At 55.6% G+C, this 27,825-nt stretch overlaps 1 protein-coding gene across 2 annotated transcripts in view; it reads right to left on the bottom strand.

Moving 5' to 3' along the window:
* Positions 1 to 27,825, bottom strand: part of LOC140396031 (active breakpoint cluster region-related protein-like) — a 247,430-nt gene that overhangs the window by 194,496 nt on the left and 25,109 nt on the right. Inside the window, exon 1 of one of the 2 annotated variants that reach the window (XM_072484096.1) lies at positions 19,728 to 19,829. The exons of the other annotated variant lie outside the window; for it this stretch is intronic. Within the exon in view, the coding sequence (XP_072340197.1) occupies positions 19,728 to 19,779 (52 nt within the window). The 5' untranslated portion in view covers positions 19,780 to 19,829. Of the gene's footprint in view, positions 1 to 19,727; positions 19,830 to 27,825 lie in introns of those variants that run through there. 2 annotated transcript variants of the gene reach the window in all.

The following is a 27,825-nucleotide window of genomic DNA, read 5'->3' as shown; positions in this document are numbered from 1 at the left end:
AGAGACTCCCTCTTTAAACACTGTCCCTGATGGAGAAACTCCCTCTTTAAACAGGGTCCCTGACAGAGAGACTCCCTCTTTAAACAGGGTCCCTGATGGAGAAACTCCCTCTTTAAACAGGGCCCCTGACGGAGAGACTCCCTCTTTAAACAGGGTCCCTGACGGAGAGACTCCCTCTTTAAACACTGTCCCTGACAGAGAGGCTCCCTCTTTAAACACTGTCTCTGACGGAGAGACTCCCTCTTTAAACAGGGTCCCTGACAGAGAGACTCCCTCTTTAAACAGGGTCCCTGATAGAGAGACTCCCTCTTTAAACACTGGCCCTGACGGAGAGACTCCCTCTTTAAACACTGTCCCTGACAGAGAGACTCCCTCTTTAAACACTGTCCCTGACGGAGAGACTCCCTCTTTAAACACTGACCCCGATAGAGAGACTCCCTCTTTAAACAGGGTCCCTGACGGAGAGACTCCCTCTTTAAACACTGTCCCTGACAGAGAGACTCCCTCTTTAAACAGGGTCCCTGTCAGAGAGACTCCCTCTTTAAACAGGGTCCCTGACGGAGAGACTCCCTCTTTAAACAGGGTCCCTGACTGAGAGACTCCCTCTTTAAACACTGTCCCTGACGGAGAGACTCCCTCTTTAAACAGGGTCCCTGACAGAGAGACTCCCTCTTTAAACAGGGTCCCTGACGGAGAGATTCCCTCTTTAAACACTGTCCCTGACAGAGAGACTCCCTGTGGTGGTATGTATTAGGGGTAATACGGTACACCACGTGACGACAGGCTATTGGTGGAGGGATGCCAGGTCCTGATAGGATCTGCGACCTACTGGACTCCACCCAGAAATGCCGGTATATGAACCCAGTTTTTCCCTCCATTTCCCTCAGCAGCTGCGTTCTGTAACCACGCTGCTGGGGATAAAGTTCTGCTTAATAAAGCCTTCAATTGACATTACCTCAACCTGCCTCGCGTCATATTGACGGTGCTACAATTTATTAAACAGAATTTAAGTTGAAGAAAACGACGTGGGAACATGGAGCTCCGAATCACCCCGGAGTGCCTGCGCATCGCACCCCAAGCAGCTAACTCGGCCTCTATCTTCAAACACTGGATGGCATGCTTTGAGGGCTACCTCCGAACGGCCCCCGGCACACCGACAGACGAACAAAAGATGCAGGTCCTCTATTCCAGGGTGAGTCCTGACGTCTACTCCCTTATCGAGGACGAGGACGGTTTCACCGGTGCCATCGCCGCGCTGAAGGATATCTACATCCGGCCCGCCAACCAGGTTTTTGCTCGCTACCAGCTCGCCACATGACGGCAATTTCCGGGGGAATCGCTGGACGAGTTTTATAACGCCCTGCAGATCCTGGGTCGAAACTGCAACTGCCCGGCGGTAACAGCGAGTGAACACACAGAGCTCCTGGTCCGCGATGCGTATGTGGCAGGTTTGGCCTCTTCCCAGATCCGCCAGAGGCTTCTGGAGAGAGAATCTCTGGGACTTACAGAAGCTCGGGCCCTGGCGGCATCCCTCGATGTGGCCTCGCGTAACGCCCGCGCCTACTCCCCCGACCGCACTACAGCCCCTTGGGCTCCGTGGACCCCCGCTGCGGTCGACTCTCCGACACCCCCCCCCACCCCCGCAAACCTGCGCGGCCAAACCACCAGACCAACCGGGGGGGCCCCGCTGCAATTTTTGCGGTCAGCCGAAACACCCTCGGCAGCGCTGCCCGGCCCGCGCGGCTACCTGCAAAAGCTGCGGGAAGAAAGGCCACTACGCGACGGTGTGCAAGTCCCGCGGGGTCGCCGCTATCTCCGGGGAAGAAACGGGACCACAGTCCCAGCCCCCCCAGCGATCCACGTGCGACCAACGGACGCCGCCATTTTGGACCCCGGACGCCACGAGGGAGAGATGGGCGCCGCCATTTTGTCCACCCCCGACCGCGCTCGATCCGTGGACGCCGTCATCTTGGCTGAAGGACCCCGACACAGACGGCCACATACTGCCTGATTACGATGCTCAACTTCAACAACCACGTCTGGCTTCGACGACCCTCGACCAGTCGCGACCCCGGACGCTCCAGACTGCAACCACTACAGTCCTAGTGAATGGCTACGAGACGCCGTGTCTTATCGACTCTGGGAGCCCGGAGAGCTTCATTCATCCAGACACGGTAAGGCGCTGTTCCCTCGTAATTCGGCCAAGCACCCAGAAAATGTTCCTGGCGGCGGGATCCCACTCCGTTCAGATCACGGGGTTCTGCATCGCTAACCTAACGGTGCAGGGGAGGGAGTTCCGAAATTACCGGCTGTATGTCCTCCCCCATCTCTGTGCGCCCACACTCCTAGGGTTGGACTTCCAATGCAACCTCCAGAGTTTAACATTCAAATTTGGCGGCCCTATACCCCCACTGACTGTCTGCGGCCTCGCGACCCTCAAGGTTGAACCGCCTTCCTTGTTTGCGAACCTCACCCCGGATTGCAAACCCGTCGCCACAAGGAGCAGACGGTACAGCGCCCAGGACCGAGCATTTATCCGGTCCGAAGTCCAGAGGCTGCTGAAGGAAGGCATCATCCAGGCCAGCAATAGTCCCTGGAGAGCCCAGGTGGTAGTTGTTAAGACCGGGGAGAAACCGAGGATGGTCGTAGACTATAGTCAGACCATCAACAGGTACACTCCGCTAGATGCGTACCCTCTCCCCCGCATATCCGACATGGTCAATCGGATTGCACAGTACAAGGTCTTTTCCACCGTGGACCTCAAGTCCGCCTACCACCAGCTCCCCATCCGTCCCGGTGACAGCAACTATACTGCCTTCGAAGCAGACGGGCGGTTATACCACTTTTTAAGGGTTCCATTTGGCGTCACGAACGGAGTCTCGGTCTTCCAACAAGAGATGGGCCGAATGGTTGACCAGCACGGTTTACGGGCCACGTTCCCGTATCTCGACAACGTCACCATCTGCGGCCACGACCAGCAGGACCACGACGCCAACTTCCAAAAATTCCTCCAGACTGCAAACGCCCTGAACCTCACTTACAACAAAGAAAAATGCGTGTTCCGCACCGATCGTCTAGCCATCCTGGGCTACGTAGTGCGTAATGGAGTGATAGGCCTCGACCCTGAACGCATGCGCCCCCTCATTGAGTTCCCTCTCCCCCACTGTGCCAAAGCCCTGAAACGTTGCCTGGGCTTATTTTCTTATTACGCCCAGTGGGTCCCCCAGTACGCAGACAAGGCCCGTGCACTAATCCAGTCCACTACTTTTCCCCTGACGACAGAGGCATGCCAGGCCTTTAGCCGCATCAAAGCGGATATCGCAAAGGCCACGATGCACGCCATCGACGAGTCCCTCCCCTTCCAGGTCGAGAGCGATGCATCGGATGTAGCTCTGGCGGCCACCCTCAACCAAGCGGGCAGACCCGTGGCCTTCTTCTCCCGAACCCTCCACGCCTCAGAAATCCGCCACTCCTCAGTGGAAAAGGAGGCACAAGCAATAGTGGAAGCTGTGCGACACTGGAGGCATTACCTGGCCGGTAGGAGATTCACTCTCCTCACTGACCAACGGTCGGTAGCCTTCATGTTCGATAATGCACAGCGGGGCAAGATCAAGAACGACAAGATCTTGCAGTGGAGGATCGAACTCTCCACCTTCAATTATGAGATCTTGTATCGTCCCGGAAAGCTGAACGAGCCGTCCGATGCCCTATCTCGCGGCACGTGTGCCAATGTACAAGTGGACCGTCTACAAGCCCTCCACGAGGACCTCTGCCACCCGGGGGTCACTCATTTCTACCACTTCCTTAAGGCCCGCAACCTCCCTTACTCCGTCGAGGATGTCCGAACAGTCACCAGAAACTGCCAGATCTGCGCTGAGTGCAAACCGCACTTTTTCAGGCCAGATAGAGCGCACCTGGTTAAGGCCTCTCGACCCTTTGAACGCCTCAGTTTGGATTTTAAACACTGTCCCTGAAAGACTCCACCCAGATAGGCGGGGTATAAGAACCTGGTTTAAGATGCATTCTGTGACTGAGCTGCTGGGGGAACGTGCCTGAACAAGTCTGCTCAATAAAGCCTCGATTGAAGTTCTTTACGTCTCGCCTCGTGTGTGATCGATGGTGCTACACACTGTCCCTGACGGAGAGACTCCCTCTTTAAACACTGTCCCTGACGGAGAGACTCCATCTTTAAACACTGTCCCTGACGTAGAGACTCCCTCTTGAAACACTGTCTGTGACGGAGACACTCCCTCTTTAAACACTGTCCCTGACAGAGAGACTCCCTCTTTAAACACTGTCCCTGACGGAGAGAATCCCTCTTTAAACACTGTCCCTGACGGAGAGACTCCCTCTTTAAACAGGGTCAGTGACGGAGAGACTCGCTCTTTAAACAGGGTCCCTGACGGAGAGTCTCCCTCTTTAAACACTGTCCCTGACGGAGAGACTCCCTCTTTAAACAGGGTCCCTGAAGGAAATACTCCTTCTTTAAACGCTGTCCCTGACGGAGAGACACCCTCTTTAAACAGGGTCCCTGACGGAGTGTCTCCCTCTTTAAACACTGTCCCTGACAGAGAGACTCCCTTTTTCACAGGGTCCCTGATGGAGAGACTCCCTCTTTAAACACTGTCCCTGACAGAGAGACTCCCTCTTTAAACAGGGTCCCTGACGGAGAGACTCCCTCTTTCACAGGGTCCCTGACGGAGAGACTCCATCTTTAAACAGGGTCCCTGATGGAGAGACTCCCTCTTTAAACACTGTCCCTGACAGAGAGACTCCCTCTTTAAACAGGGTCCCTGACGGAGAGACTCCCTCTTTAAACGGGGTCCCTGACGGAGAGACTCCCTCTTTAAACAGGGTCCCTGACGGAGAGACTCCATCTTTAAACAGGGTCCCTGATGGAGAGACTCCCTCTTTAAACACTGTCCCTGACAGAGAGACTCCCTCTTTAAACAGGGTCCCTGACGGAGAGACTCCCTCTTTAAACGGGGTCCCTGACGGAGAGACTCCCTCTTTAAACAGGGTCCCTGACGGAGAGACTCCCTCTTTAAACAGGGTCCCTGACGGAGTGTCTCCCTCTTTAAACAGGGTCCCTGACGGAGAGACTCCCTCTTTAAACACTGACCCTGACGGAGAGACTCCCTCTTTAAACACTGTCCCTGACGGAGAGACTCCCTCTTTAAACAGGGTCCCTGACGGAGATACTCCCTCTTTAAACACTGTCCCTGACGGAGAGACTCCCTCTTTAAACACAGTCACTGACGGAGAGACTCCCTCTTTAAACAGTGTCCCTGACGGAGAGACTCCCTCTTTAAACACTGTCCCTGACGGAGAGACTCCCTCTTTAAACAGGGTACCTGACGGAGTGTCTCCCTCTTTAAACAGGGTCCCTGACGGAGTGTCTCCCTCTTTAAACAGGGTACCTGACCGAGATACTCCCTCTTTAAACACTGTCCCTGACGGAGAGACTCCCTCTTTAAACAGGGTACCTGACGGAGTGTCTCCCTCTTTAAACAGGGTCCCTGACGGAGATACTCCCTCTTTAAACACTGTCCCTGACAGAGAGACTCCCTCTTTCACAGGGTCCCTGATGGAGAGACTCCCTCTTTAAACGGGGTCCCTGACGGAGTGTCTCCCTCTTTAAACAGGGTCCCTGACGGAGAGACTCTCCGCAGCACAGTAGCATTGTTGGGGCAGCACGGTAGAATTGTGGGTAGCACAATTGCTTCATCGCTCCAGGGTCCCAAGTTCGATTCCCGGCTTGGGTCACTGTCTGTGCGGAGTCTGCACATCTTCCCCGTGTGTGCGTGGGTTTCCTCCGGGTGCTCCGGTTTCCTCCCACAGTCCAAAGATGTGCAGGTTAGGTGGATTAGCCATGATAAATTGCCCTTTGTGTCCAAAATTGCCCTTAGTGTTGGGTGGGGTTACTGGGTTATGGGGATCGGGTGGAGGTGTTAACCTTGGGTCGGGTGCTCTTTCCAAGAGCCGGTGCAGTCTCGATGGGCCGAATGGCTTCCTTCTGCACTGTAAATTCTATGTCTATGTCTTTAAACACTGTCCCTGACGGAGAGACACCCTCTTTAAACAGGGTCCCTGACGTAGTGTCTCCCTCTTTAAACACTGTCCCTGACAGAGAGACCCCCTCTTTAAACACTGTCCCTGACGGACAGACTCCCTCTTTAAACACTGTCTCTGACAGAGAGACTCCCTCTTTAAACAGGATCCCTGACGGAGAGACTCCCTCTTTAAACACTGTCCCTGACAGAGAGACTCCCTCTTTAAACACTGTCTCTGACAGAGAGACTCCCTCTTTAAACAGGATCCCTGACGGAGAGACTCCCTCTTTAAACACTGTCTCTGACAGAGAGACTCCCTCTTTAAACAGGGTCCCTGATGGAGAGACTCCCTCTTTAAACACTGTCCCTGACAGAGAGACTCCCTCTTTAAACACTGTCTCTGACAGAGAGACTCCCTCTTTAAACAGGGTCCCTGACGGAGAGACTCCCTCTTTAAACACTGTCCCTGACGGAGAGACTCCCTCTTTAAACACTGTCCCTGACGGAGAGACTCCCTCTTTAAACAGGGTCCCTGATGGAGAGACTACCTCTTTAAACAGGGTCCCTGACGGAGAGACTCCCTCTTTAAACACTGTCCCTGACGGAGAGACTCCCTCTTTAAACAGGGTCCCTGATGGAGAGACTCCCTCTTTAAACACTGTCCCTGACGGAGAGACTCTCTCTTTAAACAGGGTCCCTGACGGAGAGACACCCTCTTTATACACTGTCCCTGACAGAGAGACTCCCTCTTTAAACACTGTCCCTGACGGAGAGACTCCCTCTTTAAACACTGTCTCTGACGGAGAGACTCCCTCTTTAAACAGGGTCCCTGACGGAGAGACTCCCTCTTTAAACAGGGTCCCTGACAGGAAGTCTTTAAGGGACTCGAAAGTTTTGTTACTGAACAGTATTTTCATTCTGTGCTCACTGAACCGTTGAATGTGGTTTCGAGAGGAAACGGGACTTTCTGTTTTGTGCTTTGCAGAACTCCCCACGCTCAAAGTTCACAACTTCCATCATTTTCATATGATCAGCCGATTCGAGAGATTCTCTCCATCTGGGACCCTATTTAAAGAGGGAGTCTCTCTGTCAGGGACAGTGTTTAAAGAGGGAGTCTCTCCGTCAGGGACCCTGTTTAAAGAGGGAGTCTCTCCGTCAGGGACCCTGTTTAAAGAGAGAGTCTCTCCGTCAGGGACAGTGTTTAAAGAGGGAGTCTCTCCGTCAGGGACAGTGTTTTTCGTTACGACACCGACTTGAAAAGGCGCCTTCGGGTCCTCAGTGTCACTGCTGTGTGGGAGGTCCGCATCGGACTCGGTGACCGTGGGTTGAATTGCCCGGACATTCCTGCGAGGTTGGCTGAAGCGATGGGAGTTGGCAGGCTGAGCTGCTCGACAGAAGGCAGCAGAGTGGCCAAGTCTGCCACATCGTAGGCATTGTTGAGATTTGGCAGGACATTGCCGCTTTAAATGGGCGGAGCCACAGTTGCCGCACGTCGTGACGTCAGCACGTTTACTGCACCGCCGCGCATGCGCGGTGTGGTCGTGCTTGGTGCGCGCCTGCGCATTACGTTCCTCAATGTCGCCGTCCCCTCGTTTGGTGCGCGGGAGTCCGCGAAAAGCGCGCGAAATGGCCGCCCTCATCCAGGCTGAGGCCCTGGAGGTGCTCAATCGCTTGGACCCGTTCTGCCTCGTGGGGACCTTGCCGCGCCGTTTCAGCCGCTTGGATGTGGGAATACCGACTAGTGGCGTGTTTGTGTCGCACGTAGGTCTCGATGGCGGTCGCTAGGGTGAGTTGCTTTACTTTGAGGAGCTGCTGGCGTAGGGGGTCCGACTGAACACCGGAAATGATCTGGTCGCCTATCATGGAGTCGGAGGCGGGCCCTTAGCCGCAAGACTGCGCAAGGATGCGGAGGTGCGTGAGAAAGGATTGGAAAGGTTCTTCCTTACCCTGCAAACGCTGTTGGAACACATAGCGCTCAAAACTTTCATTCACCTCTACGCTGCAGTGAGTGTCAAACTTGAGGAGGGCCGTCTGGAACTTTGTTTTATCTTCATCACCCGCAAAGGTGAGAGAATTGAAAATGTGGATGGCATGGTCCCCGGCCGTGGAGAGGAGGAGAGCAAGCTTCCTGGTATCCGAGGTGCCCTCCCTGTCCGTGGCTTCGAGGAAGAGCTGGAAGCACTGTTTGAAAATCTTCCAGTTGGCCCCGAGGTTGCCGGCGATGCGGAGCGGCGGCGGCGGGCTGATGTTATATTCCTCGGTTTGGCCAATGTTTATTTAAAAGGTTAAGTTGAGTTCATGGAATAAACATTGTTTTGTGTTTAAAAACCCACGTGTCCATAATTGTAATCCCACACCTGGGGAACAAGCCGTGTGCTCGGAAAAGCAACAATACACTAAAGGGGGAGGTTGGTTGAACTCCATGATACATTTTGGGGTTCTGAAAACGCCGCGTCCATAACAGTACTCCCACATGACAATTCTCTGTTTTATTTCTCCCCAAATTCTTAAATTGTGGGATGACTTGTGCCACCTTCCAATCCTTAGAAACCTCCACGATCGATCAAATTTTGGAGAATTCCCACCAATCCATCCACCATCTCCATAACTACCTCCTGTAACACTCAGGAATGTCGATTATCAGGTCCTGGGGACATATCAACTTCTGAGAATCTGCCCTCTGGTCCTCGACTCTCCCACCCTGTAAACCAAAGGATCTCCCTGGCCTCCGGGTCACACTCGGTGGAGATAAAGGGGTTCTGCCCAGTGAACCTCACTGTCCAAGGTCGGAAATTCGATAATTTCCGCCTGTATGTCCTGCCGCACCTCTGCGCGGCCACCCTCCTGGGGCTGGACTTCCAATGTAACTTGCAAAGCCTGACCTTCAAATTCGGCGGCCCGATACCCCCCCTTACTGTCTGCGGCCTCGCGACCCTTAAGGTCGACCCACCTTCCATGTTTGCGAACCTCACCCCAGATTACAAACCCGTCGCCACCAGGAGCAGACGGTACAGTGCCCAGGAGCGGACCTTCATCAGGTCAGAGGTCCAAAGGCTGCTGAGGGAAGGGGTCATTGAAGCTACCAACAGTCCCTGGAGAGCTCAAGTAGTGGTGGTGAAGACCGGGGATAAACATAGGATGGTCATTGACTACAGTCAGACCATCAACAGGTTTACGCAGCTGGATGCATACCCTCTCCTCCGTATATCCGACCTGGTAAACAGGATCGCACAGTAAAAGTTCTTCTCCACGGTGGATCTCAAGTCCGCTTACCATCAGCTACCCCACCGCACTAGTGACCGCAAGTACACTGCCTTCGAAGCAGATGGACGGCTCTATAATTTTTTAAGGTTTCCCTTTGGTGTCACTAATGGGGTCTTGGTCTTCCAACGCGAGATGGATCGAATGGTTGACCGATACGGCTTACGCGCAACGTTCCCGTATCTGGATAACGTCACCATCTGCGGCCATGACCAGCAGGACCACCACACCAACCTCCGCAAATTTCTCCAGACCGCGAAAATCCTTAACTTAACGTATAATAAGGATAAATGCGTATTTAGCACCGACCGCCTAGCCAGCCTCGGCTACGTAGTGCGAAATGGAGTTATAGGCCCCGCCCCTAAGGTGCGCCCCCTCATGGAATTCCCCCTCCCTCTCTGCCCCAAGGCCCTGAAGCGCTGCCTCAGGTTTTTCAGTTACTACGCCCAGTGGGTCCCCAATTACGCAGACAAGGCCCGACCCCTGATCCAGTCCACAACCTTCCCCCTGTCGACAGAGGCCTGCCAGGCCTTCAGCCGCATCAAAGCAGACATTGCAAAGGCCACGATGCGCGCCATCGGCGAGTACCTCCACTTCCAGGTCGAGAGCGATGCGTCCAACGTAGCTCTGGCGGCCACCCTCAACCAAGCGGGCAGGCCCGTGTCCTTCTTCTCTCGTACCCTCCATGCTTCCGAAATCCGCCATTCCTCAGTCGAAAAGGAGGCCCAGGCCATAGTAGAAGCTGTGCGACATTGGAGGCATTACCTGGCCGGCAGGAGATTCACTCTCCTCACCGACCAACGGTCGGTGGCGTTCATGTTCGATAATGCACAGTGGGGCAAGATAAAGAACGACAAGATCTTGCTGTGGAGGATAGAACTCTCCACCTACAACTACGAGATCTTGTACCATCCTGGGAAGCTAAAAGAAACTTCCGATGCCCTGTCCCGCGGCACGTGTGCCACCGCACAAGTGGACCGCCTCCGAGCCCTCCACGAGGACCTCTGCCACCCGGGGGTCACTCGTTTTTTCCACTTCATTAAGGCCCGCAACCTGCCCTACTCCATCGAGGAGGTCAGGACAGTCACCAGGGACTGCTGAATCTGCGCGGAGTGCAAACCGCACTTCTACCGGCCACAGAGGGTGCACCTGATAAAGGCTTCCCGTCCCTTTGAACGCCTCAGCATGGACTTCAAAGGCCCCCTCCCCTCCACCGACTGCAACACGTACTTCCTGAACGTGATTGACGAGTACTCCCGGTTCCCATTCGCCTTCCCCTGCCCAGACATGACCACAACCACCGTCATCAAAGCCCTCCAGGGTATCTTTACACTGTTCGGGTTCCCCGCTTACATACACAGTGATAGGGGGTCCTCCTTCATGAGCGACGAACTGCGTCAATTCCTGCTCAGCAAGGGCATCGCCTCGAGCAGGACGACCAGTTACAACCCCCGGGGAAACGGGCAGGTAGAGAGGGAGAACGGAACGGTCTGGAAGAGCGTTCGACTGGCCCTACGATCCAGGAATCTCCCAGTCTCCCGCTGGCAAGAAGTCCTCCCGGAGGCCCTTCAAGCCATCCGGTCTCTGCTCTGTCTACCAATCAGACACCTCATGAACGTCTCCTTGTCTTCCCCAAGAAGTCCTCCTCCAGGACCTCGCCCCCAACCTGGCTAGCGACACCCGGACCCACCCTGCTTCGGAAGCAAGAGCGGGCGCACAAGTCGGACCCGTTTGTCGAGAGGGTCCACCTGCTGCACGCTAACACCCAGTACGCCTACGTGGCGTACCCCGACGGCCGGCAAGATACAGTCTCCCTCCGGGACCTGCGCCCGCACGAACCCCACGCGCACCCGAACCATTACCACCGCCCCCCCCCAGCACCTCACTGGAGGGTCAGTCCTCCCGCCACACCTACTTAAGCCTTCCCACCCACCGACGCCCCCGACAGACGCCCCCCTCTCGGCCCAACCGTTGGCCCCACCGGCGCGACCTAGGGGTGACGAAGCTGCCATGGAGGCCGAAGCCACGCTCCCGGAGTCGCAGACGCCCATGACCCCCACCAGAACCACCACCGAAGCTCAGACGATCCAGGAGGACGACCAGGCCACCCAACCGACTGATTGTTTCACTGTGACTATAACCGTAAACGTACACTGAATGTATATGTCTTCCACGCTTGTAAAATATTCTCGACAACTCTGTAAGGAGGTATCACGGTACCTCCATATCTGATCATACCATGTTAGATAAAATTGTAACCACTGGCCACCACCCCCGCCGGACTCTTTTTTAACAGGGGGTGAATGTGGTATTATCAGGTATTACAGTGCCCGAGAGGCTGAAGACCACTGGTTAAACCTAGGAGTTTACCATTGGCTGTTGGTACGTAGCTCCGCCTTGACGGGCGGGGTATAAGAACCGGTGCCATCCCAGCAGCCCTCACTTTCTGTACCGAAGCTGCTGGGGAACAGTTCTAGTCGATTAAAGCCTTCAGTCCTCGTCTTTGAGTTAATTGATCGTGCATCACTGTCAAAGCCCCCCTGAGAATCCGATAGGTCTCAATAAGGTCACCTCTCATTCTGCTAAACTCCCAATGTACAGGCTCCGGCCTACTCAAACCTTCCCTCATGAGAAACTCCCTCCCTACCCGGGATCGACCGAGTGAACCTTCTCTGGACTCCCTCCGATGTACAGGCCCCGGCCCACTCAAACCTCCCCTCATGAGGAACCCCCTCCCTACCCGGGGCCAACCGAGTGAACCTTCTCTGGACTCCCTCCGATGTACAGGCTCCGGCCCACTCAAACCTCCCCTCATGAGGAACCCCCTCCCTACCCGGGGCCAACCGAGTGAACCTCCTCTGGACTCCCTCCAATGTACAGGCCCCGGCCCACTCAAACCTCCCCTCATGAGGAACCCCCTCCCTACCCGGGGCCAACCGAGTGAACCTCCTCTGGACTCCCTCCAATGTACAGGCCCCGGCCCACTCAAACCTCCCCTCATGAGGAACTCCCTCCCTACCCGGGATCGACCGAGTGAACCTCCTCTGGACTGCCTCCAGTGCCAGAATCATTTGTTCGATAAGGGAACCAAAACTATTCACCGTATGCCAGGTGTGGTCTAACTAGTGTCTGGTACAGTTTTAGCAAGACTTCCCTATTTTTAATTCTCTATTCCCTTTAGGATAAAGGGCAATCTTCCTTCACCATTGCCCGCTGAACTTGCAGGCTAGCTTTTTACCACTTGCACACAAGGACCCACAAGTCCCTCTGTGCTGCCACTTTCTGCAGTCTCTCTCTCTCGCCAGTATTTTCAGCTCATTTATTCTGACGGCTAAAGCGGACAGCTTCACGGCAGGGATTCTCCCACCTCGCGGCCAGGTTCTGACGCTGGCGTCAACGGGCCTTCAGGCCCGGGTATTCACCCCCTTTCTACGGGGCCAGTACGGGACCGGGGTGGCGTCCGCTGCTCGAGTGGCGGCGCGTCACGGTCCGCGCGTGCGCGCGGGTTCCCGTCTCCGCGCCGTTCCCCCGCCCCCCCCCCCCCCCCGGCCAATCTAGCAGAGCCCGGCAGGGGCCCGGTGCGGAGGAACGTAGGCTCTCCACAGAATTAGCTCGCCCGGCGACCGATAGGTCTCGATCGGGGGCCAGGCCACCGTGGAGGCCCCGCCCCCCCCGCCGATTCTCCGACCCGGCGTGGGATCGGGGGATCCCGGCCCACATTTCCCGACATTATATATAATTTCCTCATTGACCACCATGAATTGTCCTGTTGCCTGAATTACTCATTACTTCACGATTCCTTCACGCACTCCCTTTGACAACCTATCCTGACCTCTTTCTCCTGTTCCTTTCCGATGAGGCTTTGCTGGCCATCAGTGGCTGAGGTTCTCGCGATCTCGCTAATTCTTTGACACTTTTCAAGTGCTACAAACTGATTCGTGTGTGAAATCATTCACCCCCCCCCCCCCGGGGCACCCGCAGCAGGTTCAGCATTGATGGTCCGCTCCTAAAGTGACTGCAAACGGAGCTCGGGCCATTTGGGACGGGCCGGTTCAGAGTCAACCGCGGGCGCGGAGTCACACCGAGGCCGGACTCGACGACGGAGAGACATGAGTGAACCAGATGGGGTTTTAACGACAATCGACGTCGACTGGCGGTTTTTGTTGGCTCCGTGGCGGGGTTCGAACCTGGTTTCTCAGACTCGGGTCACCAGCTCGGGGACATCACCTCCGGCCCAAACCTGCTACTTCGCACGTTAACCATGGGTGGGCACATCCTTCTTCAGGTTCGATTGTACCAATTGGTTGTGAAGCCTCAGTCGTTTCTTTCAAAGCCACTTGTCTCTCACCCATTTATGGACCTCCCCCAATCACCCAACCCGGCCTTCACACCCGGGGACACTCCACTGTTCACCCCCCCACCCCCCATCAGCCAACCCGGCCCTCACACCCGGAGACACTCCACCGTTCACCCCCCCACCCCCCATCAGCCAACCCGGCCCTCACACCCGGAGACACTCCAATGTTAACCCCCCCACCCCCCATCAGCCAACCCGGCCCTCACACCCGGAGACACTCCATTGTTCATTGCCCCCCCCCTGTGCTGATAGGCATCACTGTAAATACACACAGGGTTACTGTAAATACACTAAGATGAGATAAACACTAGAGGGAGCACCAGAGACATGACACACAGACAGTCAACCAATAGATCAGTAAGATAGGACACGGCCAATGGGCATTTACGACACGCCAAGAGGTGACACTACCACAAGGGGGCATTACACCAACCCATATAAAAGGACACAGCACACATGATCTTCCTCTTTCCAGGGGAGACACTTAGTGAGCACAGACAGGGTTGATTGAACATCACCCCCACCACGTGGATTGTAGCAGACTGGTTCGTCAGTCTGAGTAGCTGGAGCAGGATTAACAGGAGTCGAATCCAAGTAGGGGAATGGTTAATAGTTTAATAAATGTGTTAAAGCTATCTCCAAGTCTGAATCTTCCTTTGTCAGAGTGCATATCAAGGAAGCAGCTTATGCTACGACAAGAGCATAACACACCTCCCACGGAGACATTCCACTGTTCAGATTGAAGACCCAAGTTCAGATTCAATTCCATCACTTTAACATTCCAGGTAAAATTCTGATATATTGTGGACAGAGAAAGAAAGACAGAGAGACAGAGAGAGAGAGAGAGAGAGACAGAGAGAGACAGAGAGACAGACAAAGAGAGAGACAGAGAGAAACAGAGAGAGAGAGAAACAGAGAGAGAGAGAGAGACAGAGAGAGACAGAGAGAGACACAGAGTGGGAGAGACAGAGAGAGAGAGAGACAGAGAGAGAGAGAGAGAGACAGAGAGACAGACAAAGAGAGAGACAGAGAGAAACAGAGAGAGAGAGAAACAGAGAGAGAGAGAGAGACAGAGAGAGACAGAGAGAGATAGAGAGACAGACAAAGAGAGAGACAGAGAGAAACAGAGAGAGAGAGAAACAGAGAGAGAGAGACAGAGAGAGACAGAGAGAGACACAGAGTGGGAGAGACAGAGAGAGAGAGAGACAGAGAGAGACACAGAGAGAGAGACAGAGAGAGACAGAGAGACAGAGAGAGAGACAGAGAGACAGAGAGTGGGAGAGACAGAGAGAGAGAGAGAGAGAGACAGAGAGAGACACAGAGAGAAACAGAGAGAGAGAGAAAGACAGAGAGACAGAGAGAGAGAGAGAGAGAGAGACAGAGAGAGAGAGACAGAGAGAGACAGAGAGAGAGACACAGAGAGACACAGAGAGAAACAGAGAGAGAGAGAAAGACAGAGAGACAGAGAGAGAGAAAGAGAGAGAGAGACAGAGAGTGGGAGAGACAGACAGAGAGCGAGAGAGAGACAGAGAGAGACACAGAGAGAGAGACAGAGAGAGACACAGAGAGAGAGAGACAGAGAGACAGACAAAGAGAGAGACAGAGAGAGACACAGAGAGAAACAGAGAGAGAGAGAGAAAGACAGAGAGAAAGAGAGAGAGTGACAGAGAGAGAGACAGACAGAGAGAGAGACAGAGAGAGACAGAGAGAGAGAGACAGAGAGAGAGACAGAGAGAGACAGAGAGACAGAGAGAGAGACAGAGACAGAGAGACAGAGAGAGGGAGGCAGAGAGAGAGAGACAGGGAGACAGAGAGAGAGAGAGAGAGAGAGACAGAGAGAGAGACAGAGAGTGACAGTGTGACAGAGAGAGAGAGAGCAAGAGAGACAGAAAGATACAGAGAGAGACAGAGAGAGAGAGAGAGAGACGGAGAGAGAGAGACAGAGAGAGCGAGACAGAGAGAGACAGAGAGAGAAAGGGAGAGCAGAGACGCAGTAAGAGAGAGACAGAGAGAGAGACAGAGAGAGACAGGGAGAGAGACAGAGAGAGAGAGACAGAGACAGAGCAGAGAGGCAGAGAGAGCGACAGAGAGAGAGAGAGAGAGAGCAGGAAGACAGAGAGAGACAGCGAGAGAGCCGAGACAGAGAGAGGCAGAGAAAGAGTGAGAAGGAGACAGAGAGAGATAAAGACAGGGAGGGTAGAGAGAGAGAGCGAGAGAGGGAGACAGGGAGAGAGAAAGAGCGAGGCAGAGAGTCAGAGCCAGAGAGTCAGAGAGAGACAGGCAGACAGAGAGTGAGAGAGACAGAGAGAGTGAGCACGAGAGCAGAGAGTGAGAGACAGAGGGAGAAAGACGGAGAGACAGTGAGAAAGAGAGAGTGAGACAGAGAGAGAGACAAAGACAGACAGAGAGATACAGAGAGAGAAAGAGAATGACAGAGAGAGAGACTGAAAGTCACAGAGAGGGAGACAGAGAGCGTGACGGAGAGAGAGACAGACAGAGAACAACAGAGTGAGCGAAGCAGAGAGAGAGGCACACAGTGAGAGGGAGACAGAGAGAAATAGACAAAGAGAGAAAGTGCGAGACAGAGAGTGAGAGCCAGAGAGTGAGAGAGAGCGAAACAGAGAGACAGAGACAGAGAGAGTGTGAGATATAGACAAAGAGAGAGAGAGAGACAAAGAGAGAGGGAGACAGAGATAGAGACAGAGACGGATAGAGAGAGAGCGACAGAGAGACAGAGCGAGAGAGAAACAGAGAGAGGGAGAGAAAGAGCGAGGAAGAGAATGAGAGAAAGTGAGAAAGAGAGAACGCGAGACAGACAGACGGAGAGAGACAGAGAGAGGGAGAGAAAGAGCGAGGAAGCGAATGAGAGAAAGTGAGAAAGAGAGAACGCGAGACAGACAGACGGAGAGAGACAGAGAGAGACAGAGAGAGAGAGACAGACACTGAATAACAGAATGAGAGAGAGATGCAGAGAGACAGAGAAAGAGAGAGAGATACAGAGTGCACGACAGAGAGAGAGAGTCAGGCAGACAGAGAATGACAGAGTGAGACAGAGAGGCAGAGAGAGAGAGAAGAGAGAGAGAGACAGAGCGAGACAGAGCGAGACAGAGAGAGAGAGAGGAATAAAGATGCAGAGAGAGTGACAGAGAGAGAGTCAGGGAGGGACAGAGAGAGCGAAGCAGACAGAGCCAGAGAGAGAGAGAAAGATAGCGAGAGAGAGACAGAGAGAGATGGAGAGAGAGAGACAGACAGAGCTAGAGAGAGAGAGAGAGAGAGGGAGAGAAAGAGACAGGCAGAGAGAGACAGAGAAAGAGAGTGAGACACAGCGGATGAGAGAGAGGGTCAGAGACAGAGAGAGAGAGATACGGAGAGAGAGAGAGACAGACAGATAGAGAGGGAGAAACAGAGATAGAGAGAGAGACAGAGAAATAGAGACAGGGAGAGAGAGAGAGACAGAGATACAGAGAGAGAGGGACAGAGAGAGAGATGGAGACAGAGATATATAGAGAAAGAGAGTGACGGGGCAGAGACAGAGAGCGACAGACAGAGGGTGAGAGAGAGGGAGAGAGAGAGAGAGACAGAGTAAGAGAGAGAGACAGGGGCAGAGAGAGACAGAGAGAGACTGAGACACAGAGGCTGAGAGTTACAGAGATACAGAGAGAGATACGGAGAGATAGAGAGAGATGGACAGAGAGGGAGAAACAGAGAGATGGAAAGAGAAAGACAGGGAGAGAGAAAGAGAGAGAGAGACAGAGAAAGAGCAGAGAGGCAGAGAGAGCGACAGAGAGAGAGAGCAGGAAGACAGAGAGAGACAGCGAGAGAGCCGAGACAGAGAGAGGCAGAGAGTGAGAAGGAGACAGAGAGAGATAAAGACAGGGAGGGGTAGAGAGAGAGAGTGAGAGAGACAGACAGAGATAGAGAGAGAGATACAGAGTGCACGACAGAGAGAGAGAGAGAGTGAGAGAGAGAGAGACAGACAGAGAAAGAGAGAGTGATACAGAGAGAGATAGAGACAGACAGAGAGGGATAGAGAGAGACAGAGAGACAAAGTGAGAGAGAGACGGAGAGAGAGAGAGAAAGAGTGAGGAAGAGAGTGAGAGAAAGTGAGAAAGAAAGAGCGCGAGACAGGGAGAGACAGACAGACGGCGACAGACAGAGAGAGAGATGCAGAGAGAGACAAACACTGAATAACAGAGTGAGAGAGATGCAGAGAGACAGAGAAAGAGAGAGAGAGAGAGAGAGAGATACAGAGTGTGGTGATGTGCATCAATGTAAATGCATGTAGGCTAGCTAGACACTAGTGGGAGCACCAGAAACATCACACACACTCAACCAATAGATCAGGTAGATAGGACACGACCAATGGACATTCACGATACACAAGGAGGTGACACGACCACAGGGGGGCATTACACCAACCCATACATAAAGGACACCACACACATGATCTGCCCCTTTGGCCAGTGGAGACAGTCAGTGAGGAGAGGCACAGGGTTGATTCAATGTTACACCCACCACGTGGATTGCAGCAACTGGTTAGTCAGTCTGGGGAGCTATAGCAGGATTAGCAGTAGTGTCGAACCCGAGTAATAGAAGTGTAAATAGTTTTATAAACGTGTTGAAGTTATCTCCATATCTGAACCGTCCTTTGTCAAGTAACCACAAGGAAGCCGCTTATGTTACACCGACAACATAACTAATCGCAGAGTGCACGACAGAGAGAGAGAGACAGACAGACAGACAGAGAACGACAGAGAGGCAGAGAGAGAGGCTGAGAGAGAGAGAAGAGAGAGAGAGACAGAGCAAGCCAGAGAGAGAGAGACGGAGGGATAGAGATGCAGAGAGAGTGACAGAGAGAGAGAGTCAGAGAGGGACAGAGAGAGCGAAGCAGACAGAGGCAGAGAGAGAGAAAGATAGCGAGAGAGAGACAGAGAGAGAGAAGGAGAGAAAGAGACAGAGAGAGACAGAGAAAGAGCGAGACACAGAGGGAGAGAGAGAGGGACAGAGACACAGAGAGATACGGAGAGAGAGAGAGAGACAGGGAGAGACAGAGAGATAGAGGAAGAGAGAGAGACAGAGGCAGAGACAGAGAGAGAGAGCGAGACACAGAGGCTGAGAGAGTTACAGAGATACAGAGAGAGATACAGAGAGATGGAGAGAGATGGACAAAGAGGGAGAAACAGAGAGATAGAAAGAGAGAGACAGGGAGAGAGACAGATACAGAGAGAGAGATAGAGAGAAGAGAGAGTGGGAGAGAGAGAGACACACACAGACGCAGAGAGACAGAGACAGAGACAGATAGAGAGGGAGAGACAGAGCGAAAGAGAGAGACAGAGAGATAGATCATAGATCACAGAATTTACAGTGCAGGGGCCATTTGGCCCATCGAGTCTGCTCCGGCCCTTGGAAAGAGCACCCTACCCAAGCCCACACCTCCAACCCTATCCCCGTTACCCAGCAACACCACCCAACCTTTTTGGACACTAAGGGGCAATTTATCCTGGCCAATCCACCTAACCTGCACATCTTTCGGGAGTTGTGGGAGGAAACCACAGCACCCGGGAGAAACCCACGCAGACACGGGGAGAGCGTGCAGACTCCGCACAGACAGTGACCCAGCGGGGAATCGAACCTGGGGCCCTGGAGCTGTGAAGCCGCAGTGCTAACCACTGTGCTGCCGTGCCGCCCGTAGAGACGCATGAGAGAGTGGCAGAGAGAGAGAGAGAGAGGCAGAGAGACACAAAGAGAGAGGCAGCGAAAGACAGAGAGAGAGAGTCAGAGAGGCAGAGAGAGAGAGAGACAGACAGAGAGAGAGAGAGAGAGAGATACAGCGAGCGCGAGGAATTGGGGCCTGTGGGGGGGAGAGTGACTGACTTCACTTCAGCCCAAATAATAGGACCCCGGTCACTCTTCAACGGTGTGGCTGAACCCACAGGCGTCCAGGCCAATGCCGGTAGTCGGTGGGTTGGTGGGAAGGGAGGGAGGGATGGAGGGAAGGGAGGGAGGGATGGAGGGAAGGGAGGGACAGAGGGGAGAAAGTCAAGGGTTAAACTCACCAGAGATTCCGTGTGAAGTCAGGTAGGACGAGGCATCGAGAAAGATGTCCATCGGAGTGTGCGGGGGCGGGGGGCCAGGCCGATGACCGAGCGGCAAGTAGTCATTCACCAGCGGGGAGAGTGTGTGGGGGGGGGGAGGCGGGGGGGGGGAAAGGGGGGGGTGGGGTTGGGGGGAGAAGGGGGGGCAGGACTGGTCAGACGGCCTCGCTGGCAGAATCGGTGCTGGCGAATGGGAGGGACGCCCAAGCAGGCAGCAGGATGTGGTGAGGGAGACCAGGCCCGACTGGAGCCGAAACCAGCCACAGGTCGAACTTCCCAAACGCTGTGCTTCCTGCCAAGGCGCTGAGGGTTACGCAATCAGCAGGCAGCCGGGGCGACGGAATCGCAGGAACCGTCTCGGTCGAACGCCTCAGACAGCCAGCAGCTGCTACGGTCTGACGTCAGCCAACAAAAACAGCCACTGGGTTCAGAGAATTGAAATAATATCGCTCATTGTCGCAAGTAGGCTTGAAATGAAGTGACTGTGAAAAGTCCCTAGTTGCCACATTCCGGCGCCTGTTCGGGGAGGCCGGTACGTGAATCGAACCGTGCTGCTGGCCTGCCTCGGTCTGCATTAAAAGCTAGCAATTTAGCCCTGTGCTAAGCAGCACCTTTCCGCACTGTCGGAGGGTCAGTACTGAGGGAGTGCCGCACTGTCAGAGGGTCAGTACAGAGGGAGTGCCACACTGTCAGAGGGTCAGTACTGAGGGAGCGCCGCACTGTCAGTGGGTCAGTACTGAGGAAGTGCCGCACTGTCAGAGGGTCAGTACAGAGGGAGTGCCGCACTGTCAGAGGGTCAGTACAGAGGGAGTGCCGCACTGTCAGAGGGTCAGTACTGAGGGAGTGCCGCACTGTCAGGGGGTCAGTACTGAGGGAGTGCCGCACTGTCAGAGGGTCAGTACTGAGGGAGCGCCGCACTGTCAGTGGGTCAGTACTGAGGAAGTGCCGCACTGTCAGTGGGTCAGTACTGAGGAAGTGCCGCACTGTCAGAGGGTCAGTACTGAGGAAGTGCCGCACTGTCAGAGGATCAGTACTGAGGGAGTGCTGCACTGTCAGAGGGTCAGTACTGAGGGAGCGCCGCACTGTCAGAGGGTCAGTACTGAGGGAGTGCCGCACTGTCAGAGGGTCAGTACTGAGGGAGTGCCGCACTGTCGGAGGGTCAGTACTGAGGGAGTGCCGCACTGTCGGAGGGTCAGTACTGAGGGAGTGCCGCACTGTCAGAGGGTCAGTGCAGAGGGAGTGCTGCACTGCCAGAGGGTCAGTACTGAGGGAGTGCCACACTGTCAGAGGGACAGTACTGAGGGAGCGCCGCACTGTCAGAGGGTCAGTTCTGAGGGAGTGCTGCACTGTCAGAGGGTCAGTACTGAGGGAGCGCCGCACTGTCAGAGGGTCAGTACTGAGGGAGCGCCGCACTGTCTGAGGGCCAGTACTGAGGGAGTGCCGCATCGCCGGAGGGTCAGTACTGAGGGAATCCGGACTGTCAGAGGGTCAGTACTGGGGAGTGCCGCACTGTCGGAGGGTCAGTACTGAGGGAACGCCGCACTGTCAGAGGGTCAGTACTGGGGAGTGCCGCACTGTCAGAGGGTAAGTACTGAGGGAGCGCCACACTGTCCGATGATCAGTACTGAGGGAGCACCTCACTGTCAGAGGGTCAGTACTGAGGGAGTTCTGCACTGTCGGACAGTCAGAACTGAGGGAGGGCCGCACTGTCAGAGGGTCAGTACTAAGGGAGTGCCGCACTGTCAGAGGGTCAGTACTGAGGGAGTGCCGCAATGTCGGAGCGTCAGTACTGTGGAGTGCCGCACTGTCAGTGGGTCAGTACTGAGGGAGTGCCGCACAATCAGAGGTTCAGAACTGAGGGAGCGCTGCACCGCCGGAAGTTCAGTACTGAGGGAGTGCTGCACCGTCGGAGGGTCAGTACTGAGGGAGTGCCGCACTGTCAGAGGGTCAGTACTGAGGGAGAGCTGCACTGTCAGAGGGTCAGTACTGAGGGAGTGCCGCACTGTCGGAGGGTCAGTACTGAGGGTGTGCTGCACTGTCAGAGGGTCAGTACTGAGGGAGTGCCGCACTGTCGGAGGGTCAGTACTGAGGGAGTGCCTCACTGTCAGAGGGTCAGTACTGAGGGAGTGCTGCATTGTCAGAGGGTCAGCCCTGAGGGAGTGCCGCACTGTCAGAGGGTCAGTACTGAGGGAGTGCCGCACTGACAGAGGGTCAGTACTGAGGGAGTGTTTTATTGTCGAGGGTCAGTACTGAGGGATTGCCGCACTGTCGGAGGTTCAGTACCGAGGGAGTGCTGCATTGTCGAAGGTCAGTACTGATGGAGTGCCGTACTGTCGGAGGGTCAGTACTGTGGGAGAGCTGCACTGTCAGAGGGTCAGTACTGAGGGAGTGCCGCACTGTCGGGGGGTCAATACTGAGGGAGAGCTGCACTGTCAGAGGGTCAGTACTGAGGGAGTGCCGCACTGTCGGAGGGTCAGTACTGAGGTAGTGCTTCACTATCGGTGGGTCAGTACTGAGGGAGCGCCGCACTGTCAGAGGGTCAGTACTGAGGGAGTGCTTTATTGTCGAGGGTCAGTACTGAGGGATTGCCGCACTGTCGGAGGGTCAGTGCCGAGGGAGTGCTGCATTGTCGAAGGTCAGTACTGAGGGAGTGCCGCACTGTCGGAGGGTCAGTACTGTGGGAGTGCTGCACTGTCAGAGGGTCAGTACTGAGGGAGTGCCGCACAGTCGGAGGGTCAGTACTGAGGGTGTGCTGCACTGTCAGAGGGTCAGTACTGAGGGAGTGCCGCACTGTCGGAGGGTCAGTACTGAAGGAGTGCTGCATTGTCTCGGGTCAGTACTGAGGGAGTGCCGCACTGTCGGAGGGTCAGTACTGAGGTAGTGCTTCACTATCGGTGGGTCAGTACTGAGGGAGCGCCGCACTGTCAGAGGGTCAGTACTGAGGGAGTGCTTTATTGTCGAGGGTCAGTACTGAGGGATTGCCGCACTGTCGGAGGGTCAGTGCCGAGGGAGTGCTGCATTGTCGAAGGTCAGTACTGAGGGAGTGCCGCACTGTCGGAGGGTCAGTACTGTGGGAGTGCTGCACTGTCAGAGGGTCAGTACTGAGGGAGTGCCGCACAGTCGGAGGGTCAGTACTGAGGGTGTGCTGCACTGTCAGAGGGTCAGTACTGAGGGAGTGCCGCACTGTCGGAGGGTCAGTACTGAAGGAGTGCTGCATTGTCTCGGGTCAGTACTGAGGGAGTACCGCACTGTCGGAGGGTCAGTACTGAGGAAGTGCCGCACTATAGGAGGGTCAGTACTGAGGGAGTGCCACACAATCGGAGGGTCAGTACTGAGGGAGTGCTGCATTGTCAGAGGGTCAGTACTGAGGGAGTGCCGCACGGTCAGCGGGTCAGTACTGAGGGAGTGCCGCACTGTCAGAGGGTCAGTACTGAGGGAGTGCCGCACTGTCGGAGGGCCAGTTCCGAGGGAGTGCTGCATTGTCGAAGGTCAGTACTGAGGGAGTGCCGCACTGTCGGAGGGTAAGTACTGAGGGAGTGCGGCACTGTCAGAGGGTCAGTACTGAGGGAGCGCCGCACTGTCAGAGGGTCAGTACTGAGGGAGTGCCGATCTGTCAGAGGGACAGTACTGAGGGAGCACCGCACTATCAGAGGGTCAGTGCTGAGGGAGTGCTGCATTGTCGAAGGTCAGTACTGAGTGAGTGCCGGACTGTCAGAGGGTCAGTACTGAGGGAGCGCTGCACTGTCAGAGGGTCAGTACTGAGGGAGTGCCGCACTGTCAGAGGGTCAGTACTGAGTGAGTGCCGGACTGTCAGAGGGTCAGTACTGAGGGAGCGCTGCACTGTCAGAGGGTCAGTACTGAGGGAGAGCCGCACTGTCAGAGGGTCAGTACTGAGGGAGCGCCGCACTGTCAGAGGGTCAGTACTGAGGGAGTGCCGCACTGTCAGAGGGTTAGTACTTAGCGAGCGCCGCACTGTCAGAGGGTCAGTACTGTGGGAGTGCCGCACTGTCAGAGTGTCAGTACTGAGGGAGTGCCGCACTGTCAGAGGGTCAGTATTGAGAGAGTGCCGCACTGTCAGAGGGTCAGTACTGAGGGAGTGCCGCACTGTCAGAGGGTCAGTACTGAGGGAGCGCCGCACTGTCAGAGGGTCAGTACTGATGGAGTGCCGCACTGTCAGAGTGTCAGTACTGAGGGAGTGCCGCACTGTCAGAGGGTTAGTACTTAGCGAGCGCCGCACTGTCAGAGGGTCAGTACTGTGGGAGTGCCGCACTGTCAGAGTGTCAGTACTGAGGGAGTGCCGCACTGTCAGAGGGTCAGTACTGAGGGAGCGCCGCACTGTCAGAGCGTCAGTACTGAGGGAGTGCCGCACTGTCAGAGGGTCAGTACTGAGGGAGTGCCGCACTGTCAGAGGGTCAGTACTGAGGGAGCGCCGCACTGTCAGAGGGTCAGTACTGTGGGAGTGCCGCACTGTCAGAGGGTCAGTACTGAGGGAGCGCCGCACTGTCAGAGCGTAAGTACTGAGGGAGTGCCGCACTATCAGAGGTTCAGTACTGAGGGAGCGCCGCACTGTCAGAGGGTCAGTACCGTGGGTGTGCCGTACTGTCAGACGGTCAGTACTGAGGGAGCGCCGCATTGTCAGAGGGACAGTACTGAGGGAGCTCCGCACTGTCAGAGGATCAGTACTGAGGGAGTGCTGCACTGTCAGAGGGTCAGTACTGAGGGAGTGCTGCACTGTCAGAGGGTCAGTACTGAGGGAGTGCCGCACTGTCATAGCGTCAGTACTGAGGGAGTACCGCACTGTCAGAGGGTCAGTACTGAGGGAGCGCCGCACTGTCAGAGAGTCAGTACTGAGGGAGTGCCGCACTGTCAGAGGGTCAGTACTGAGGGAGTGCCGCATTGTCAGAGGGTCAGTACTGAGGGAGTGCCGCACTGTCGGAGAGTCAGTACTGAGGGAGTGCTGCACTGTCAGAGGGTCAGTACTGAGCAAGTGCCGCACTGTCGGATGGTCAGTACTGAGGGAGTGCCGCACTGTCGGGTGGTCAGCAGAGAGGGAGTGCCGCACTGTCAGAGGGTCAGTACTGCGGGAGTGCTGCACTGTCAGAGGGTCAGTACTGAGGGAGCGCCGCACTGTCGGAGGGTTAGTACTGAGGGAGTGCCGCACTGTCAGAGGGTCAGTACTGAGGGAGTGCTGCACTGTCAGAGGGTCAGTACTGAGGGAGTGCCGAAGTGTCAGAGGGTCAGTACTGAGGGAGTACCGCACTGTCAGAAGGTCAGTACTGAGGGAGCGCCGCACTGTCAGAGGGTCAGTACTGAGGGAGCGCCGCACTGTCAGAGGGTCAGTACTGAGGGAGCACCGCACTGTCAGAGGGTCAGTACTGAGGGAGCGCCGCACTGTCAGAGGGTCAGTACTGAGGGAGTGCTGCACTGTCAGAGGGTCAGTACTGAGGGAGCGCCGCACTGTCTGAGGGCCAGTACTGAGGGAGTGCCGCACTGTCGGAGGGTCAGTACTGAGTGAGTACCGCCCTGTCGGTGGGTCAGGATTGAGGGAGTGCCGCACAGTTGTAGTGTCAGTACAGAGGGAGTCCGGACTGTCAGAGGGTCAGTACTGGGGAGTGCCGCACTGTCAGAGGTTAAGTACTGAGGGAGCGCCACACTGTCCGATGATCAGTACTGAGGGAGCACCTCACTGTCGGAGGGTCAGTACTGTGGGAGCGCCGCACTATCAGAGGGTCAGAACTGAGGGAGCGCTGCACCGCCGGAAGGTCAGTACTGAGGGAGTGCCGCACTGTCGGACAGTCAGAACTGAGGGAGTTCCGCACTGTCAGAGGGTCAGTACTGAGGGAGTGCCGCACTGTCGGAAGGTCAGTACTGAGGGAGTGCTGCACTGTCAGAGGGTCAGTACTGAGGGAGTGCCGCACTGTCTGACAGTCAGTGCTGAGGGAGCGCTGCACTATCAGAGTGTCAGAACTGAAGGAGCGCCGCACTGTCGGAGGATCAGTACTGAGGGAGCGTATCACAGTCAGAGGGTCAGTACTGAGGGAGCGCCGCATAGTCGGAGGGTCAGTACTGAGGGAGCACCTCACTGTCGGAGGGTCAGTACTGAGGGACCTCCGCACTGTCGGAGGGTCACTTCTGAGGGACCTCCTCATTGTTGGAGTATCATTACTGAGGGAGCGCCGCACTATCGGAGGGTCAGAACTGAGGGACTGCCGCACTGCCGGAGGGTCAGTACTGAGGGAGTGCCGCAGTGTCAGAGGGTCAGTACTGAGGGAGTGCCGCACTGTCTAAGCGTCAGTACTGTGATAGCGAGGCACTGTCAGAGGGTCAGTACTGAGGGAGTGCCGCACTGTCTGAGGGCCAGGCCTGAGGGAGTGCCGCACTGTCAGAGGGTCAGTACTGAGTGAGCGCCGCACTGTCTGAGGGCCAGGCCTGAGGGAGTGCCGCACTGTCAGAGGGTCAGTACTGAGGGAGTGCCGCACTGTCTGAGGGCCAGTACTGAGGGAGTGCCGCATCGCCGGAGGGTCAGTGCTGAGGGAGTGCCGCACTGTCTGAGGGCCAGTACTGAGGCAGTGCCGCATCGCCGGAGGGTCAGTACTGAGTGAGCGCGCACTGTCTGAGGGCCAGTACTGAGGGAGTGCCGCATCGCCGGAGAGTCAGTACTGAGTTAGTGCCGCACTGTAAGAGGGTCAGTACTGAGGGAACTCTGCACTGTTAGGAGGTCAGTACTGAGGGAGTGCCGCACTGTCCGATGATCAGTACTGAGGGAGCACCTCACTGTCGGAGGGTCAGTACTGAGGGAGCGCCGCACTGTCAGAGCGTCAGTACTGAGGGAGCGCTGCACCGCCGGAAGGTCAGTACTGAGGGAGTTCTGCACTGTCGGAGGGTCAGCACTGAGGGAGTGCCGCACTGTCAGAGGGTCAGTACTGAGGGAGTGCTGCACTGTCAGAGGGTCAGTACTGAGGGAGTGCCGCACTGACGGAGGGTCAGTACTGAGGGATTGCTGCATTTTCGAGGGTCAGTACTGAGGGAGTGCCGCTCTGTCGGAGGGTCAGTACTGAGGTAGTGCCGCACTATCGGAGCGTCAGTAATGAGGGAGTGCCACACTATCGGAGGGTCAGTACTCAGGCAGTGCCGCACTGTCGGAGGGTCAGTACTGAGGGAGTGCTGCATTGTCGAAGGTCAGTACTGAGGTAGTGCCGCACTGTCAGAGGGTCAGTACTGAGGGAGCGCCGCACTGTCAGAGGGTCAGTACTGAGAGAGCGCCGCACTGTCAGAGGGTCAATACTGAGGGAGCGCCGTACTGTCAGTGGTTCAGTACTGATGGAGTGCCGCACTGACGGAGGGTCAGTACTGATGGAGTGCCGCACTGTCAGAGGGTTAGTACTGAGGGAGCGCCGCACTGTCAGAGGGTCAGTACTGTGGGAGTGCCGCACTGTCAGAGGGTCAGTACTGAGGGAGCGCCGCACTGTCAGAGGGTCAGTACTGAGGGAGCACCGCACTGTCAGAGGGTCAGTACTGAGGGAGCGCCGCACTGTCAGAGGGTCAGTACTGAGGGAGTGCTGCACTGTCAGAGGGTCAGTACTGAGGGAGCGCCGCACTGTCTGAGGGCCAGTACTGAGGGAGTGCCGCACTGTCGGAGGGTCAGTACTGAGTGAGTACCGCCCTGTCGGTGGGTCAGGATTGAGGGAGTGCCGCACAGTTGTAGTGTCAGTACAGAGGGAGTCCGGACTGTCAGAGGGTCAGTACTGGGGAGTGCCGCACTGTCAGAGGTTAAGTACTGAGGGAGCGCCACACTGTCCGATGATCAGTACTGAGGGAGCACCTCACTGTCGGAGGGTCAGTACTGTGGGAGCGCCGCACTATCAGAGGGTCAGAACTGAGGGAGCGCTGCACCGCCGGAAGGTCAGTACTGAGGGAGTGCCGCACTGTCGGACAGTCAGAACTGAGGGAGTTCCGCACTGTCAGAGGGTCAGTACTGAGGGAGTGCCGCACTGTCGGAAGGTCAGTACTGAGGGAGTGCTGCACTGTCAGAGGGTCAGTACTGAGGGAGTGCCGCACT

Source organism: Scyliorhinus torazame, chromosome 19 (genome assembly GCF_047496885.1).
Source record: "Scyliorhinus torazame isolate Kashiwa2021f chromosome 19, sScyTor2.1, whole genome shotgun sequence".
Taxonomy (NCBI): Eukaryota; Metazoa; Chordata; class Chondrichthyes; order Carcharhiniformes; family Scyliorhinidae; genus Scyliorhinus; species Scyliorhinus torazame.
The sequence above is the reverse complement of the archived record's forward strand: the minus strand, read 5'-3'. Positions and strand labels throughout refer to the sequence as shown.